The 18,320-nt window shown below is 47.2% G+C and overlaps 1 protein-coding gene across 2 annotated transcripts in view; it reads right to left on the bottom strand.

The window, feature by feature from the left end:
* Positions 1–18,320, bottom strand: part of AK8 (adenylate kinase 8) — a gene marked incomplete at its 5' end in the record, with an annotated part of 134,194 nt that overhangs the window by 44,698 nt on the left and 71,176 nt on the right. For both annotated transcript variants that reach the window (XM_082656115.1, XM_082656116.1), the window contains one exon: positions 15,273–15,414. In XM_082656115.1, coding sequence (XP_082512241.1) covers positions 15,273–15,414 — 142 coding nt within the window. The remainder of the gene's footprint in view (positions 1–15,272; positions 15,415–18,320) is intronic.

Raw genomic sequence — 18,320 nt, 5'->3', positions numbered from 1 at the left:
CACCACTGGCCACAGTCTTGAGCTGGAGGCCCAGGGTGCACCTCCTTTCCTAACTCCAGACCCGGTGACCCAGCCACCGGCTCTGAGAACCACCGCCTGCATCCCCTCCGACCTCCCGGGTGGCTGCCACATTCCCATCACCAGCTAGTATTTATTTTTGCTACAAGGAAGCGCAACACACACTCTCAGAGCCGGGACAGTTGCTGCGTGCTTTCACAATGTGCTAAGCGGCTGTGTAACGAGTGTAGTGGAAACTGAGCTGGTGGCCTGGGAAGATGGCCTACGTCCTGGGGGGAGTAGGCGAAAGCGAGGACAAGGCAGTTTACCCGAACGGGACGCCGGAGCAGGTGATGGCAGAGATTTCAGAGACGCTGGAGAGATGCAGGTGTGGCCGGGATGGAAGACCCTTGGGCTGAGTTTTAATCTCTTCAAGGCTGTCTCCAAAAGTATGCCTCGACCGTGGAAAGGTGAAACATACAGAATGAGGACAGGTGGGCAAAGTCCATCCCAAGAAGGACAGGTGTGATACGGCATTTCACAAGTGCTGTAGCGACCCAGTTTTCAAGTCACGGCTCACAACCCTCTTGGGCAGTTTGCCAAGCCCCACTCCAAGCATTCCCCTTCCCGGACTCCTACACTCCAGCCGGGGACAGCCCCCAGGCCCCGGAGCCCCTGAAATTATTTAAATTAGCCAATCCAGCAAAAGCCTGCAAAACCTAGCTAACTGCCCTCCTGCCAGACAGAAGATGCCTTCCACGGCTCAGCTGCGGTCACCCTGTCCCCAGGGTGAAGCCCCCGCACGGCCCCATGTGGCAGCCACCTCTCGTTTGGAACTGTAAGTAACAGAGTTCTGCCTTACACCGCTCTGAGCGTCATTTGGTTGTGTCCTGCCATCAAAAGAATCTTTAGGGAATTCCCTGGCGGTCCAGTGGTTAGGACTCGGCGCTTTCACTGCCGGGGCCCGAGTTTGATCCCTGGTTGGGGAACTAAGATCCTACAAGCCATGTGGCATGGCCAAAAAAAAGAAAAAAAAAAAAAAGGAATCTTTAAATCTTACAGAACAACAGGGGACCGGTGATGCACGCTTTTTCACGGCCGCCACACGATCTGCGAGACTGTTCTAGCATTCCGATTTCCCTGTTTGTCTGGCTCCTTGGCTTCTCTGACAAAAGTGCAGTTTTGTCTTTGTGTATCTGCAGGATCATCTTCTGCCCCGCCCATCGCAGGTGAACAAGGAAGTACCTTCCTCCACCCAGAGGGGAGCAGTGTGCTCCGAGCAGCCGAGAGGCCAGCCCGGGCCACAGTTCCTTGGTGAGGAACTGGTCTGACCTTGCTTTGCAGAAGCTCTGGTCTCCACGCACAGGCCCAGAGCTCCCAATGTTTTAGGAATAAATGCGGCTCCCACACCCGGAGGCCCTCGTCCATACGCCAGGCTCTGTGCAGAGTGCTTCCACATCACCGCCTCCTACCCCCGACCTGACGTCCCCAATGCCACGGTCCCTGGTCCTCAGTTGAGGAAACTGGAGCGCAGAGAGGATAATAACTGGCTGCAGGAAATGCAGGTTTCGATATGTATCTGTTGACATCATCATCTTGGCTGTACGGAGCATTTTCTAATTCCTAGTCCCACCCATATGCATTTTCCCAGGAAATACGTACATGAATTCAGCAAAGGTGAGGTAAGAAGGGCTGGGTTATCACCCCATTTGACGGATAAGGAAACCGAGGCTTAGAAAGGTTACGCAGAGCCCCCGGACCACTTACCAGTGAGCCGCAAAGCAAGATTGTCAGAAACGCGTGTCGAACTATCAAGAAGGGGAAAGACGGATGAAAAAGAGACAGCTGCTGAATGATGAAAGAAAGAAAGAACCAGAAGAGACAAGGCCTGGAGCTGCCCCCACTCCCACCTCCATCACATGCACACTTTCTTTTTTACCCGTGACCCCATTTTGTTGAGACAATGGCTACTTCCTCCAAAGCCCTCGAACCCAAGTGGACATCTGCCCAGAGGGGCCAATGGACACCATCGCTTGTGCGACAGAATCCGAGTGGTTGGGGACCCTGCTGTGGACAGGTGCACAGCGACTCTGCTGTTAGGAGGGGCATTCCGGCTCACCGATGTTTAGGGAAGATCTTTCTTCCAAAAACAAAAGGCGCCTTGGAGCACGCAGTCCATGATATGTATTCCAGCCCATGTCTGGTAAACTCTCGGATGGTGGCAGCAAGGCAGGGTCAGCCGGGTTCTATTAGCTCAATTAATGAGGAGTAAGATGAGGCTAACATCCCACTCGTTGGGCGGCTTGGCACAGGGCTGGAGTAATGGAGTTATTAACCTCAGTCAGCCACTGAATTTTGCTGCTGATTCCAGCTCCATTTCCTAGTTCAGGCCTCCATTAATGGGCTGTTTATCATCCCTAATCCACATAAGGATCAGCTGCAGAAATATGAGAGCTTCCTGGAAGGACCCAGTGATAATAAAAAAGAGAGAGAGAGAAAAAGAGAGAGGAGAGGCGAGAAACCCTCTCGTTGCGCATTTTAATTTTTCTTTGGTCCGACTGCTGCTCTCCTAAGAGATTATAACAACCTTTTCACTTGGGCACACGTCAGAAACGGTGAAGCCATTCTCTGAGGGTTTCGCTGTGTTGTCCTCCAGAGCACAGTGTCATGTGCAACTAAAAAATAATAAGCTTTTAAGTTAAATTAGAGCGCTCTGGCACATTAACTATATATCAGGTCAGTGTTTACCTTCATAACGTACCATGATTTTCCATAGTTTACATTTAACATAGCTGAACCCAAGAAATCAAACCAGCATTCAGCAGAATAATGTATCAACATTGTTAAACGCTCTGATCACAATTTTCCAGTTTGCCTGGAACCACGGGGCCCTTCCAGACAAAAGGGTGATTTTTGTCTTTGTCTATTTCAGGGCCACTCTCTCATCCCACATGCCGCCTGGTGAATGAGGAGCTACCTTCCCCAATTCCAACCAACGGGAGTCTTTAAAATGTCTTCTGTAGGTAAGAAAAGCAAGCAGATTGTGACTAGACGGAAAATATTTTGAGTAGAAATGAGTTATTTGTACCAGCCCACAGAGTAGATACAGCAATGACTCTCTGACAGTCGTCCTTCTGAGTATAACAGTATTTGCCATTTTAGCCTCTTTTTTTTTTTTTTTTTGCGGTACGCGGGCCTCTCACTGCCGTGGCCTCTCCCGTTGCGGAGCACAGGCTACGGACGCGCAGGCTCAGCGGCCATGGCTCACGGGCCCAGCCGCTCCGCGGCATGTGGGATCCTCCCGGACCGGGGCATGAACCCGCGTCCCCTGCATCGGCAGGTGGACTCTCAACCACTGCACCACCAGGGAAGCCCCATTTTAGCCTCTTTTTGTGTAATAGGAATTCAAAAGCACATGGGTAACAATCATAATAAATGTTTGCATGTTTCCATGCTTCTTAAAGTGTAGGCAAATCAGTAGCTCACCTATTTAGGGCATGGAGTGTGTAATTTATTTTGTGACAACAGGAGAGAAAACGATATCCTACACTTTGAATGAGAGTCTGTCCTCCCAGAAAGAGCTGTGGGAGGGATATTCAGAGCCAGCTCATAGAGCCCCCTGCATCCACGGCACCTGCCAATTATAAATCACACTCACACATATTCCACTTACTCTCCAGAGCACTGGTGCTGTCAGGTTAAAAGGGTAGAGGTTATTGCTCCATTTGACAGACAGGAAAACTGAGGCTAATTGTAGTTTTTTTCAAGCCAGCAAGTCAGGGGGCAGGGATAGACGCTCATCGCATTGCAGAAAGGGCACAATGGAGCCGTTCAGAGCAAAGAGCTGGGGTCCCGGTTGGTCTCCTCCATGTGGCCTGGGGCAAGGGACACGGCTCCTCTGAGCCCACATGCCTTTTACTGAACCAACCTACTTTATGGGGCTACTGAATGGATTAAAGGAGACGCAAAGCAGGCACACAATTGGCACTCAGTAGACACCAGATATCACTATCATCATTCCTGTTGTCAGGGTGATGATGAGGGTCCAAGATGAGGGGGCAGGACCGGGAAGGGGAGACGTGTCCTCAGGGACGAACAAGGCAGGACCCCTGCAGAGCAGAGTCAGAAACTGGATGCGAAGATGCAGAGGGGAGAGGAGGAGAGCAAGGGATCCAGCAGCAGCCGCCTGGTCTGAACATTCTGGGCCGCCTCCGACCACTAAGCAGAGGCTTGTTTCAAGGGTCTGGCCCAGGAAATATGAAAGCTTTCAGACCCACGTGTCTGAGGGGCCAGGCTTGCACCGGGCAGGCTCCGCTTGGGTGTGGGAGTCCCAGCTCCTCCAGGCTGGGAGTTCACATCAGCCAGCCTGGGTCCCTTTGGCAGCTCTGCTCTCTGGTTCCCTGGGGGAAAGGGCTATGCTTTTAGCAAAAGCCAACAAGACACCCAGCACCAACTGGGATCCAAGTGCAATGAGAGGAGACCTGTCACTGCTTTCCCAGGGACAACTGAACCCCTCTGGGCTCCCACAGTTATGTGGGACACACAACTGTCTAGTTTAAGAAATAACAATAAACAGGGGCTTCCCTGGTGACGCAGTGGTTGAGAGTCCGCCTGCCGATGCAGGGGACATGTGTTCGTGCCCCGGTCCGGGAAGATCCCACATGCCACGGAGTGGCTGGGCCCGTGAGCCATGGCCGCTGAGCCTGCGCGTCCAGAGCCTGTGCTCCGCAACGGGAGAGGCCACAACAGTGACAGGTCCGCGTACCGCAAAAAAAAAAAGAAAAGAAAGAATAAAAAATTAAAACCCACCACACTCGAAAAGGAACCTATACAGCAGTTACCAGTTTGCACAAAACAACCTGGGACACAACAAGCTAATCGAAAATACCTTCCTTGGGTGATTTCTTCATAGCCCCAAATTTAGTCCAATTGAGTAGAGAAAGAGAGAAATACTAAAGAAAACAGCAATAATAAAATCTCTGCTACCATTCTGCTCAATTCTATTGCCACTGACTCAGCGAGGGTCCCCTCTTTTACCCTCTTTCCGGGGATTTCTGAGAGACGCAGCAGCAGCTCTGACCTGGGACCTTGCAGTTGGACGTGACCCGGACCTTGCCCGCTGGGCCTGCAGCAGTACAGCCCGGGGGCCGGGGGAAGAGGTTCAAGGCATGGCCCACCCCGCCTCCTCTGCACAGCATCAAGGTGAGGCAGGATGCAAAGGAAAAAAAAAAACAAACAAAAAACCACCAGTCTGTCTGATACACTGCAAACTTCCCGACATCAATCAGAATCCTATACTCCCTCTCCATAGTAAACATTAATTTTAAAAGGAAATACCGTGCTACAAACTCGAAGCATGAAATGAATTATTTTATAGCCAGGCAGAGGGCAGGTTTCTGGATGGAGCCTTAGATACTTCTTTCTTTGTTTCTTTCTTCTTTCTTCTTCTTCTTCTATTTTTTTTTTACTATTATTATTATTACATTTTAAGAAACTTTATAGCCCATTTTATTTGTTCTCAAATAACTTTTTCTCCTTCTTTGTGACACATCAATTACTTGGTTTGTTTCCCTCAGTGTGGGATGTTGGAACCAGGAGTTGGATACTGCTCAGCGGAACATAATTTAGTATTATGTGCCCTGGGTTTATGAGGTAGAAGTGAAACAAAACGTGGCATTTGAACACTATCCATTTATTAGCTCTAAGAAGAGACTCGGATTTGACAAGGAGACGATAACTTTGTTCCCTGATAAGCCAGAGGGGTCTCTTTCTGTGTCCAATACAGAGTAGCTTACCCTTCCCCAATAACTCTATTTACTAGTATGAATCTATTTTACTAGTAAAATTGATAGATATGTAAATTTATTTTAATCTAATTTCATTGAATCCTCCTAAAAACAAAAAGAGCCTTTGTAGACTGTTTTCATATCTGAATTATAGATTTCTGTATTGTATTCCCAGATTGATTTCTAGGCTATAATTGTGTCAAGATTTCCTCCTGGTGTCAGAAACTGCAGCACCACAGCTAGGCTGCTCTATAATTGGCATCACAACCGAACCAGAATTACAGCCCTGATACTCATCCCAGTGCTAGGTGGGTTCATTTTAGAATGTTTCTCTCTTCCTTAGCCTATATCTGGACTTGAAGGTTCATGGCTAAAATTACTTTCTGAATTAATCATAAAAAAATACTTAATAGCAAGCTAAGGTGGAGGAAATGGATTGGTCAGAGGTGACAAAGAGGAGGAGAAAATACACCCTCAGTGATGGGAGAGAAATACAGAAGGATGACTGAACAGTGGCATAGGATTAAATCTATGTTGTAAACAAATATCTTTTTTATTTCTCTGCTTGTCCTCTGCCTTAGGGTCAAATAAATTAAATTGGCATTATTTACTAAGTCTTTAGAAACTGCTTTTTACTTCGTGGTGAACGGAGAAGTATTTCCTTGCAAGCCTGCCCTAAATCAAAGAGGTTCTTGAATAATCTTCCCTGCGGTGCTTTTAATAAACACCGTGTCCTCCCCCTGTTGGTCGTGCAGTCCTGGCATGGCGCACAGGGCTGGTAAATAAAACGGGCGTTCTTCCCCTCGGGGTTCAGAAAAATGAGCACTAGGTTCCCTCCCTATGTCTTGTCAATGACCCGCCCCCAGTCTTCTTTTAAGTGACTGTTTTTGCATTTTCCCTGATGCCTTTCATCTTCAGGTAGATGAGTTTACTCAGAAGCTAATTATTGACACAAAAGTCTGTTCCATCCCCAGCAAACGGAGGGTGGAAACTTCGCCTCATAGCACTGTGTGGTCCCCTGGAAATTCCCGGTCAACACAGGTGGAAAGACAGGATGCTCAGGCTGCCTGCTGGGTCCCTGCTGCCCTAGAACTAAACAGACCTCTCAGTCTTCTAGGAGGAAGCTCTCCGGACCCAACTCCAAGGATATAATTAAGACAGAATTGAGGAGAATCCAACCGTGAGGGACAGAATAATGCCCCCCACCGAGAGGTCCACCTCCTAACCCCCAGAATCTGTGAATATGTTACTTTACATAGAAAAGGGGATCTGCACATGAGATTACATTAAGGACGTTGATAGGTAAGATTATCTGGGTGGACCCATCCAATTACACGAGTCCTTAAAATCTGAGAACTGTTCCCAGCTCTGGTCAGAGGGAGATGTGGCCACAGAAGAAGACCAAGTGTTGCAACACTGCTGTCTTTGAACACAGAGGAAGGGGGCAGTGATCCAAGGACTGGGGGCAACCTCTAGAAGCTGAAAAAGTGAGGAAATGTACTCTTCCTAGAGCCTCCAGAAAGGAACGCAGCCTGTCTGATGTATTGATGTTAGCCTTACAGAATTGTAAGACAATAAATGTGTACTGTTTAAGCCACTGAGTTTGTGGTAATTTGTTACAACAGTCAGAGAAAACGAATTTTCTATCTATTTTCTAAAACCAACTCATGCTATTCTTAGACAAACCACAGAGCTATTCAAGGACAAGCGATTTGCAAAATAAACCCACCTTGGGACTCAGGTATAGACATTGCCAAATAAGGGTCCTAAAAGTTAAAAGAGAGAGAGAGAGAGAGAGGGAGAGAGAGAGACATAGACAATGAATACCCTTTGGAAGAAGAAGTACTCTAGGAAACAGCAGAACATTTTAGATAAAACCTTATCAATGTGCTCAAAATAATTTAGAGAGAACAGACTCTGTAATACAAGAAATCAAAGAAAAGAGGATGAGATAAAATTTAAAAGGAGATGAAAGAAAACTGATAACGTTAAGGGAAAAAACTAAGGGAAACGTAAAAGCATTATAGAAATGAAAAATAAATTAGAAGCAACAAGAAATAAATATGATAAAAAATAAAGTTATCATGAAGGACAGATGTGAAAAATAGTACAGAAAAGGGCTTCCCTGGTGGCACAGTGGTTGAGAGTCCGCCTGCCGATGCAGGGGACGCGGGTTTGTGCCCCGGTCCGGGAGGATCCCACATGCCGCGGAGCGGCTGGGCCCGTGAGCCATGGCCGCTGAGCCTGTAGGTCTGGAGCCTGTGCTCCGCAACGGGAGAGGCCACAACAGTGAGAGGCCCGTGTACTGCCAAAAAAAAAAGAAAAAAAAAAAAAACAGAAAAGAAAAGGAAAAGATAAAAGCTGCTAGAAAGAAATTGTAATTATGGAAACAGATAATAAATATCCAGCATGGACGTAATTGGTCTTCCTGAATAAGAACAAGTGAACGAACCAGAAAAATATTAATATATGAACTGGAAGAAAATTCTCCTGAAATAATGGAAATGGAAAGGATTCATAATATTCCAGAGAAAAGTAATAAAGAGAACCAAGACTGAGGCACGGCCTAGTGAATGTAAATGAACTGGGAGACAGAGCATCCAGACGTAAGAAGCACATCACCTATAATGGAAAAGAATCTCACTGGCCTCAGACATTACTGCAAGCCCACAGGGGTCAGAGCACAGTATAGAAACGGTACAGGATGCTCAGGGGTAAGAAATGTGATGGGAGAATGTTTTACCTTGCTAGACGCTGTTGACAGACGAAGCTAACAGAAGGACATTCTCACATGTGCAAGGATTTAGGAAGTTTAGCATGTCTGAACCCTTGCTGAAAATGACTCAAAGACATAATCCATTCAAATGAACAATGAATCAAAACCGATAAATGGAGAGGTTGAATCATGTAAACAGCTGGCGTTGAAATCTGAATCCAGTTGAAGAGAGAATGAAAACTTCACAAGTACAGTAATACAGCTAAAAACAGAATGTAATTGTTATATTTCTAGAAAGAAAAGCTTAGCTATCTTAAAAATAATAATCTGTGTATCATAGACTGAGGCCAAAAAATTTCAGAATGAGTCTGTCCCTCCCCACCCCCAGCCCCAGCCTGCCAGAAATGGAGAGTGGATGGGGGAGGGGAATGAGGAGGTGGTACATATGGGAGTATTTTTTCTTTCATCTTTCACTGACAGAGTCAAAATATTCTGTTTCATTTCAGAACTGACAAATTGAGAAATACAAGTTTAATCAAACCACCTTGACAAGAGTAGTAGAACTAGAAACAGATTATCTTCGAAAGCAACTTGGGGGGAGAGGAGAGAAGCCAACAATAGCAATAATAAAAGAAGGGGCTTCCCTGGTGGTGCAGTGGTTAAGAATCCACCTGCCAATGCAGGGGACATGGGTTCGAGCCCTGGTCCGGGAAGATCCCACGTGCCGCAGAGTGACTAAGCCCATGCGCCACAACTACTGAGCCCATGAGCCACAACTACTGAAGCCCGTGCGCCTGAAGCCCGTGCTCTGCAGCAAGAGAAGCCACTGCAATGAGAAGCCCGCGCACCACAATGAAGAGTAGCCCCTGCTCACCACAACTAGAGAAAGCCTGTGTTCAGCAACGAAGACCCAACGCAGCCAAAAACAAAAATAAATAAATAAATTTATAAAAAAAAAAAAAAAGGAAAACGCAGGCCATTAAAAAAAGATGGAAAACAAAGGAAACCGTGATGAAGCATAAAATAAAGTGATGAAAGTAAAAAATAAGTGGGATAAATTCAACTGTTCAAAGGAAAAGACAAGCAGGTTGAATAAAAAATGTTAAACCCAATTTCATTCTGCCCTACGTGACAACTTGAAATAAAGGAAGCAAAGGAGTTGAAGCTAAGAGACACGCGAATGCAACAAAGCAATCAAGGGTTGAGTTCCGGGTAGAAATGGCGCGTTGAAACACGCATCACATTCTGTTTCCTCCCCAAACCCGACAGAAGATTGACAGGAAAGGGATTCTGAGAACCTACGGCGACGACAGGGAGAACAGCGGAAGGGAAGGCAACGAAACAAGGGTTTTTGCGGCTGGAAGGCAGCTGGACCTGTGACAACAAGCGACGGAGACGTCAGCAAAGGCCAGATCCCGAGTCAGCAGCAGGAAAAGCTGAGAACAAACCCGGAGTCCTCACCAGCACATCCTCAAAAGGCTCAGGCGGAGGTGCTGAAACGGAGCAGGGCCCTGCGGTCCCTCCTCCCATGTCCTCCGCCTGCCTTTTGTCTGTGGAAAAACTTTAGCCAACGAATAAGTGTAATCAGAGAAAACGCAGAGGCAAAGAAAACAGTCAAACAAATAATCATAGTTTAGTCATTACGCAGAGTTAAGGACCTTTAGCTCCTCCTCAGGGGCTACGGATAATATTCTGAGCCGTATCCTGTGAACTGTCTCCTAGATACTGAAACCCCACCAGGTGGAAGAAGCTAACTACATGATGACCAGGCTGTAGCCATGACATAAGCTGCCACAATTCTGAGAACTGGCCTCAAGGAAATGGGAACAAACCGACCCTGGAACTGAAGACTAACTGTACCTAAAACAGTCAAGATGACGCTGGTCAGACCACCGCAGGACCAGTTTCAAGGTGAGTGTCAGAGCTGACTGTGCTGTTGCTACATGTAGCGCCCTCCCTCCGTCTATAAAAGCTCTTGGCCCCTGTCAGTAGGGGGAAGTCAGCCTTTGGACAGGAGTCCCGCCCCTCCCCCCTTGGGTTGCCAGCATTGGAAATAAAGCAAACTTTCCTTTCCACCAAACGTGCCTCTTTACTGGCTTTTGAGCAGTAAACAGCACCCGTAACAGTCCACTCGGAAACTGGGTGGCTAAAATAAGGACGATTGGTTGAACTTGCTTAAGGAGAGACTAAGCCCCAGATGCCCTCCTCACTCCACCCAGCTGAGTGAATCAATCCTCCTCCGCTTCGGTAGAAATGGGAGGTTTATTCTCTAGAGAGGATATAATACAGGCTCCTTGGACTTGAAGAATGCTGAGCACAGCTGAGAGTCTGAGTCTGTACCAAAATTAGGGGAATTAGGTTAAAAAAAACATATGCATATGGCGTGCAGTGTGTGAGACCTCTGCCCACCTTCTCCCAGTCTCCACTGTCCTGCTTCTCCCTCGGACCCCAGACCTTTACCCTCCAGCAGGAGATTGGGTGAGTCCTCTGTGAGGAATCTGACATTTCCAGAGGAAAAGACTTAAAGATGTTGAGTTGGTGGGAGGATTCTGCACAAAAGGCCCAAATCGTTCATCCTACACTGAAGACAAATTCTATGAGCTCCATCTATGCCCTCAGAGCTCCCAAATAGTTTTTTAGTTTCCCGTTCTTACATGTGAGCAAACAACCAAGGGTAACGCAACATCTTTCTACTGAGAAACAATGAGACCAAGACAAACAAAAACTCAGTAGGAACAGACTATGCAGGAGGGGAAAAAACCTCTCCTCATTACCCTCCTGCAAAAACAAGCTTGCCATTAACATCTTCAAGAGATAAAAAAAAAAAAAATCCATGAAATAAGATCAAGAAGCTATAAAAGTAATATTCAGATGACAAAAAAAGACCTCTTGACTGTTATAAAAGTAAAAACTGCAGCAGAAGTTAGAAATTCAGTAAAAGGGTTGAAAGAGAAAGTTGAGGAAACCTCCTAGAAAGTAGAGCAAAACAAAACAAAGGCAAACCACACACATACACAAACACAAAAACAACAAAAGATATAGGATAAAGAGAGAAAATTTTTTTTTTTTAATTTACAAGGCCAGTCCAGGAGATCTAACACCCAAATAGCGGGTTCCAGGGAGAACAGAAAAAAAAAAAAAAAGAGAGAAAAATCAACAAAATAATTCAAGAGAATTTCCCAGAACTGAAGGACATGGGTTTTCACATTAATTTTTGGCCCGATGGAGTAAATGAGACACAGACAAAAGAAATAAATGAAATTTCAGTGTGAACTTCTTCAGTCTGGAGCACACGTGATGAGGGTGTAACAGCCTACTGTCGTCAAACCATCTTTTTAACTTGAGAAGCAACTGGAAGGTATGCTACACTAAAACAAGAGAGCATGTGAGAAAGAGGAAGATGTGTGATTCAGGAAACAGGGACTCCAACTCAGAAGACAGGCCAAGGGAAGCCCTCTAATCACAGTGCAGAAAAGTTCTGGAACAGCCCTGCAGTAAGCCTACAGAAAAAGTAGTCCAAACAAGAAAGGAACGGGAGCAAATAAGAAAAACCTGGAACTCACAGTGTACGTAATATGATGGACTTTGTGGACTATTGTTCTGAGGGACTATTATAAGCTGTAGGAATAAGTAGCAAATAGATACAAAGAAAACTAGGCAAGCGAAGAAACAAGGTGATTATTAACATCAGGAAAAACAAAACGAGAAGAGAAAGGGAAAACAGACAAAAAGGACATAAAAGACCTCCTTCCAGCTGAGTTAGCTCTCTGAAAGCAGGTTTTCCGGAAATTACACTCACAACTTTGTGCTTATATCTGATTGTCCAGAACTTAGTCCTGTGGTTCTACAGAGCTGTAAAGGAGGCTGGAAAATGGGGTCTTTCATTTCAGCCACCAACGTGCTCTACTGAAAACTGATGTTTCGTTACTGAGGAGGAAAGGGAAAATTCATGTTGGAGGAGACAAGTAACGGTCCTGTCACAGACAGTCGCTTTCATCAAGATGGCACTGCACAATGAACACACAGCTGGCAAAAACCTTTATGAACTAAATAACATGGCACCAAAACATATAAAGCAAAAACTACAGGAAACACAAAATCAAATCATTAATAAGCTACCTCTCCCCCAAAGGGTCAGCTCCAAGGAACAGTTAGTGTTTTAAAAACTATTCCAGATACGGAGGAAGAATGAAAACCTATGAAATGATCACATCCTTGATACTATAAGCCTGACAAAGGACCAAAAAAAAAAAAAAGGAAAAATTCAGACCCATATTATATATGCATATTAATGCAAAAAATCTAAATAAAATGTGGCCAATACCATCCAACGGTGTATTAGTTTCCCATTGCTACTATAACAAATTACCACAAATTTAGTTTATTTAAAAAGTTCAAACTTATTATACTACTGTTCTGTAGGTCAGAAGTCTGGTACAGGCCTAACTGCACTAAAGATCAAGGTGGCCCAGGATGACCTCCCTACTTTAAAGCCAACTGATCAGTTACCTTAATTACACCTGCAAAGTTCCTTTTGCCATGTAATATAACATTCACTGGCATGGCATGGCAGGGAGGGGGACTGCTCACTTTTGATGGGGAATCAAAACTGTACCTGCCACAAGCAATATATTGAAAGAATAACACGCCAAGACCAAGTGGCAGTCATTCTAGGAATGAAAGGCTGACTTATTATTAGAAAACCTGCTAACATAATTCATTATATTCATACATCAAAAAGGGGGAAAAAACCCACATTTGTCTTAGAAGATGCTAAAAAGGCCTTCGAATAATATTCAGCATCAACTCCAGATATTTTAAATTCTAAGAGCTATACTTCTTTAACTTGATAAAAACTGTATATACCTCAAATGACAGTAGTGCCTTAGTGGTAGAATGCAGGACAGTCCTTCAGGTCAGGGGAAAAAAAAAAAACCTGTCCATCATGACTCAGTTCTGGAAGTACTGCCCAATGTAATTAGACCAAAGAGTAAAATGATAAATATAAATATTGGAAAGGAAGAGGCAAAAGGATAAATATTTGTAGATGTGACATGATCACCATCCTGAAAAGCCCAAGGGAATCAACTGAAAAACTATCAGAAGCAGTAAGGAAGTTCTAGTAAGGAAGCTGGAGTATAAAGCAAATAAGAAAAATCAATATCTTTCTTATACTCCTGAGAAATCCAGTTAGAAAATAAAATGGGTGAAAATACCCTCTTATCACAACACCAACAAGAAGAACAACAGGTAATATAATACCTAGAAATGCACTTAAAATGAAAAGCATGGGCCCCATAAAGTGTCGGTCATTTCACGAAGGGGCAAAGAGAGGACAGGGCCATAGACTGCAACAGACCAAGTGATAAACCTACTGCAATTCTAGTTAAAATGTCAATGGCAGGGACTTTCCTGGTGGGTAAGACTTCTCGCTCCCCATGCAGGGGGCCCGGGTTCGATTCCTGCTCGGGGAGCTAGATCCCGTGTGCATGCCGCAACTACGAGTTTACATGCTGAAACGAAGATCCCACGTGCCGCAACTAAGACCCGGCGCAGCTAAAATAAATAAATAAAATATTTTTTAAAAGTCAATGGCAGTTCAGGATCAAATTATCATAGTACTCATTTGGAATAACAAACGTATAAAATAGACAATAAAGAAGAGTAATGAAAGGGCTTTGTCCTGCACTGACTTGAAATACATGATAAAACTAAAGTAGTTAAACAGTGTGGTACGACTGCAGAAATAGACTTGTGGGAAACAATAGAAAGTTTAGAAGTACAACCGAGCGTACTGAGAGACTGTATTTACGAGTAGACGGTGTTCAGACCATATATAAATACCCATCCCCTGCAGCCACCAGCCCAGGACCCAATCACCATCTGCAGCAATCAACCCCCAACAGCCAGGACTTGATCAGTCACTAACAGCTGCCCTAATTTTGCCACCATTTCCAATTTAGACCCAAATGAGAGAAAGCCGAATATGTTCCCCTAACCAAGCACATAGGACACCCTGCTTCCAGCTGGCCGCCCCCAGCTTCCCCAGGCCCACAGCCTCGCTCAGGGAAGCCCTGAAGCCTTACCTTTCCCAGTAGAAGGCTCTCCCTCCCCTGTGCCTGCCTTTGAGATCCGGCCAGCTCCCTTGCTATATATAGCAAGCTCTGACTAAACAGCCTTTGCTTTTTTCATTTAGGAGGTCTTTGTTTATTTCCACAATATCTACTGTGGCGGGGTGATTTAGGAGGTCTTTGTTTATTTCCACAATATCTACCAAGGCGGGGTGCCCTCAAGTTCAAGTGAGTGGGAGAAGGACAGAGTAGTCAACAATATTCAACATTTGAGGGGGAAAAGAAAAGAGATTTGTACTGCATACCCACATCAAAATAAATATCAGACGCATCAAAGAACCAAATGTAAAAAGGAGTTGTGAAAACAGTAGAAGGAAACACGGATCGCTCGGCACCACAATCCCATGAGGAAGGCCAGACGGGTTGATGCGTATTGTCACTCACAGGTGAGACGCTCAGGTCCAGCAAGGCGAGCGGCAGAGCCAGCATCTGAACCCAAGCTTGACTCCCAGCTCCCAGCGTAAAAGGGACGAGTGGGTGGGAATGGGAATGACTAAGAGACGCTCCCCTTCCAGAACGTGGTAAGGCTCCGGCAAGCTGCCAGCAGTCAGCCGGATCTGGACAGACAGTGCCTGGGGGTGGGGACCTTCCTGGGAGGCGGCGTGGCCAGGGCCGAGGCCCCGCCGGAAGCGGACTGCTCACCTGTTGGGCTTGTAGCCCATGCTATCCATCAAGCACGCCTGGTCCCTGTCTCGCGGGAAGTCGTGCAGCACCCACCCTCTCTCAACGCAGTCCTGCTGGTCCAGGCGCTTCTTCAGCGCCTTCATGATGACGTAGCTGGGGACTGCAGAGAGAGGAAGACAGCTGGTCACTCTGCCGCCCTGGCCACCTCTCCTGACCCAACAGGAAGGTGAGGGAGCGTCCGCGGCCATGGCCCACGGCCTTCCTAACTTTATTTGACCCTGATTTGAACAGGTGAAGAGGCCGTTTTAGGTGGACAGGGCTGTGGGCGCCCGTTTCCCAGGACCCTCCGAGGTCCTAGCGATGGGAAGAACATGGCCACCCAAGAAGGGAAAAGAGCACTGGGTGACCTTGACCTTGAGCTTGAGTCTTCCCTGACTTTGACAGGATATATGCCCATCGGCCACCAGGGTAGCTCCCAGCCCTCCAGTGATATGTGGGCCTCCCTCCCCGATCCCCCTGCAACCGCAGGGATCCAGTTTTTGCAGCAAAAAGACTTTTCACAGAAGCATACCAATCCCCAGTGGAAGGTCTGGTTTTCCTCCAGGGGGATGGCAATGGTGCCCCCGAGGCTCTCTGCTAATTCACCATACACAAGCGACCCCCTTCTTTTCCCCTTGCCCCAGTTCTCACCTCCTTGATGTTCAGAATCAAATCTCTCTCAAGAATCACAGCTTTAGTTATAACCAGAGACTGAAATCGAGTCTCACGGAGAAGGAGACGTTGAGAAGCCCCTTGTTTACATTGCTGCAATTGACATTTTCCTGAAATTTATACCTCTCTTCTCAGATTCATTAAAAGGCCTGTGTTGCCGGTGTACTGCGTTCTGGCAATTTGCACTGCATTTCCTGCACTTTGCATTCATTTTTCCAGAGATACTTGGTAAATATTACCATTGTTTGCTATGAACGTGGGCCCCCCCCCCCCAACGAGCTGGTTTCCTGGAGCTGCAGTGACAGGGCGGCTCAGCAGCCTTTCTGGAGATGCCCCGTTCCCTCCGTGAGTCAGCCAAGTGGCCCTAACGCACACGCCAAAGGCCCCCGGCTGACAGCCAGGTGAACGTGGCGGTGAGAGATTCAGAAAAATTACTGCTTTCCTCCATGGCTGTGACGCGCCTGGTTACTGCCCTGTGGCCAAGAACCATAAACCTCATCTAAGTCATTTGCATTTCCCTGATTTTGTTCTTACATCTTCAGCCTTTCTTCCCCAGTCCCTAGGAAAGAGCAGGAAAGGGATTTTGCTCTAATGAGAAGATTTGGCTGAGACAGATCGGTGAGAAGTTGATACAGCTAATCCCATCCCTTCCCTGCTCAAACCTGCCATGGCTCCCCAATGCTCTGGGGATAAGAGCAGTACCCTTCCCCGTGGTCAACAGGGCCCTGCAGGACCCAAGTCCTGCCTCCCCTCCCTGTGAATCTCCCCCAGCTCTTCGCCTCCCCTTGCATGTGCCGGTCCCTCCATCCAGAGCATCCTTCCCTCATGCCTTGCCCGTGGCCAGGCCCCAGGAGTGTCCGCTCCCTGGACGGCCCGTCGCTGGGTTAGCACCTGTGCTTCTTTACCTTCACTTGCCACCCCTGTTATTAACTCTCTGGCTAATTCTTCGTGTAACGCTGCCTCTCACGAGGACAAAGGACCATGCCCGCCTCGCTCTTCCATGATAACACAGTGCCCGGCAGATAGGAGGCATGGAGGAAAGAGACAGGAACCTGCCCTTTTCAAAGCTGCAATGCAACTACACAAAGATGTTAAAACCAACTCGACCAGGCTTTGGGGAGCTCAGAAGAAGAGAGGAAGGGAAGGAGCTGGGCTGGAGGCACACACGAATGCGGGGGCTGGTCTCAGCCCTGCCCTTAGGTGCCAACCGACCTCCACTCGGTCAGGCAGGCTCTCCCAGTCTCAGTTTCCTCAACCGCCAAAGAGGATGCTGGGACCTCTCACCACAGGATCAACACGACGCACAGCTCCAGGCATGTGGGAGATGGCACTCAGATGGGGGCTGGTACTTTCCAGTTTGGGAGATGTATGTCAGGAAACAATGTTTCATGAATATGCTCATGTTTTCCCCAAGGTCAAGGTCACGGTGTGCTGAGTTGGCGCCTGGGATAAAGGATGGTTGACTTCAAACAAGCCTGGGCAGTTAAAGATGGAGAGACTTAGGGCTTCCCTGGTGGCACAGTGGTTGAGAGTCCGCCTGCCGATGCAGGGGACACGGGTTCGTGCCCCGGTCCGGGAAGATCCCACATGCCGCGGAGCGGCTGGGCCCGTGAGCCATGGCCGCTGAGCCTGTGCTCCGCAGCGGGAGAGGCCACAACAGCGAGAGGCCCGCGTACTGCAAAAAAAAAAAAAAAAAAGATGGAGAGACTTAGGGACCTCTGTCCTGAGTCCTCTGTTCGTATTCCGGGGGTAGTAAACCTACTGATCCCCCTGCCTCCACTCCCCAGGGGCTGTTTACATTCAGGGCAGCAGCGGGGAGGACAGAGGGGCAGCTGTCACAGCTTCGGCTCGTCCACCCCGTGCCCCCTTCCCCGCGCACGCAGGGTGCACCGGCTCCCACCGGCGGCCCCTGTGAGGAGTCAGGGTGCAGAGAGCCAGCACTAAGGCTACTGTGTGAATAAATAAGGGGTCTTTTCTCTGATCCAGAAACCTCATGTTTTCTGTCAAGAGAAATACAGATTAAAGACAATTGTGTGTTAAGAATCTACCATAGAGCTTTCCAATCCAGGTCTACCCCTAGATATGTACAGACATTCTCAGTGAAATAGTAACTAACACAAAAGCAAGCCTGTCCCAGGGATCCGTCCACTGGAGCGTTACGAGCATCTGTGCTGTGTCCAGGGACAAGGGCTTGACGCTGCCACACACACAGCACACAAGAAGCCAAGGGCCCTGCCCTCCTGAGGCTGACGTTCTAGCCAGCGAGACAGACAATACATAGATAAATGCCCATTTCAGAGTCATAAACACTATGAAGAAAGCAAACCAAATGATGGGATGCTGCTGGTTTGACTG

This window comes from Grampus griseus (assembly GCF_964374135.1).
Source record: "Grampus griseus genome assembly, chromosome: 6".
Lineage (NCBI taxonomy): Eukaryota > Metazoa > Chordata > Mammalia > Artiodactyla > Delphinidae > Grampus > Grampus griseus.
The sequence above is the reverse complement of the archived record's forward strand: the minus strand, read 5'-3'. Positions and strand labels throughout refer to the sequence as shown.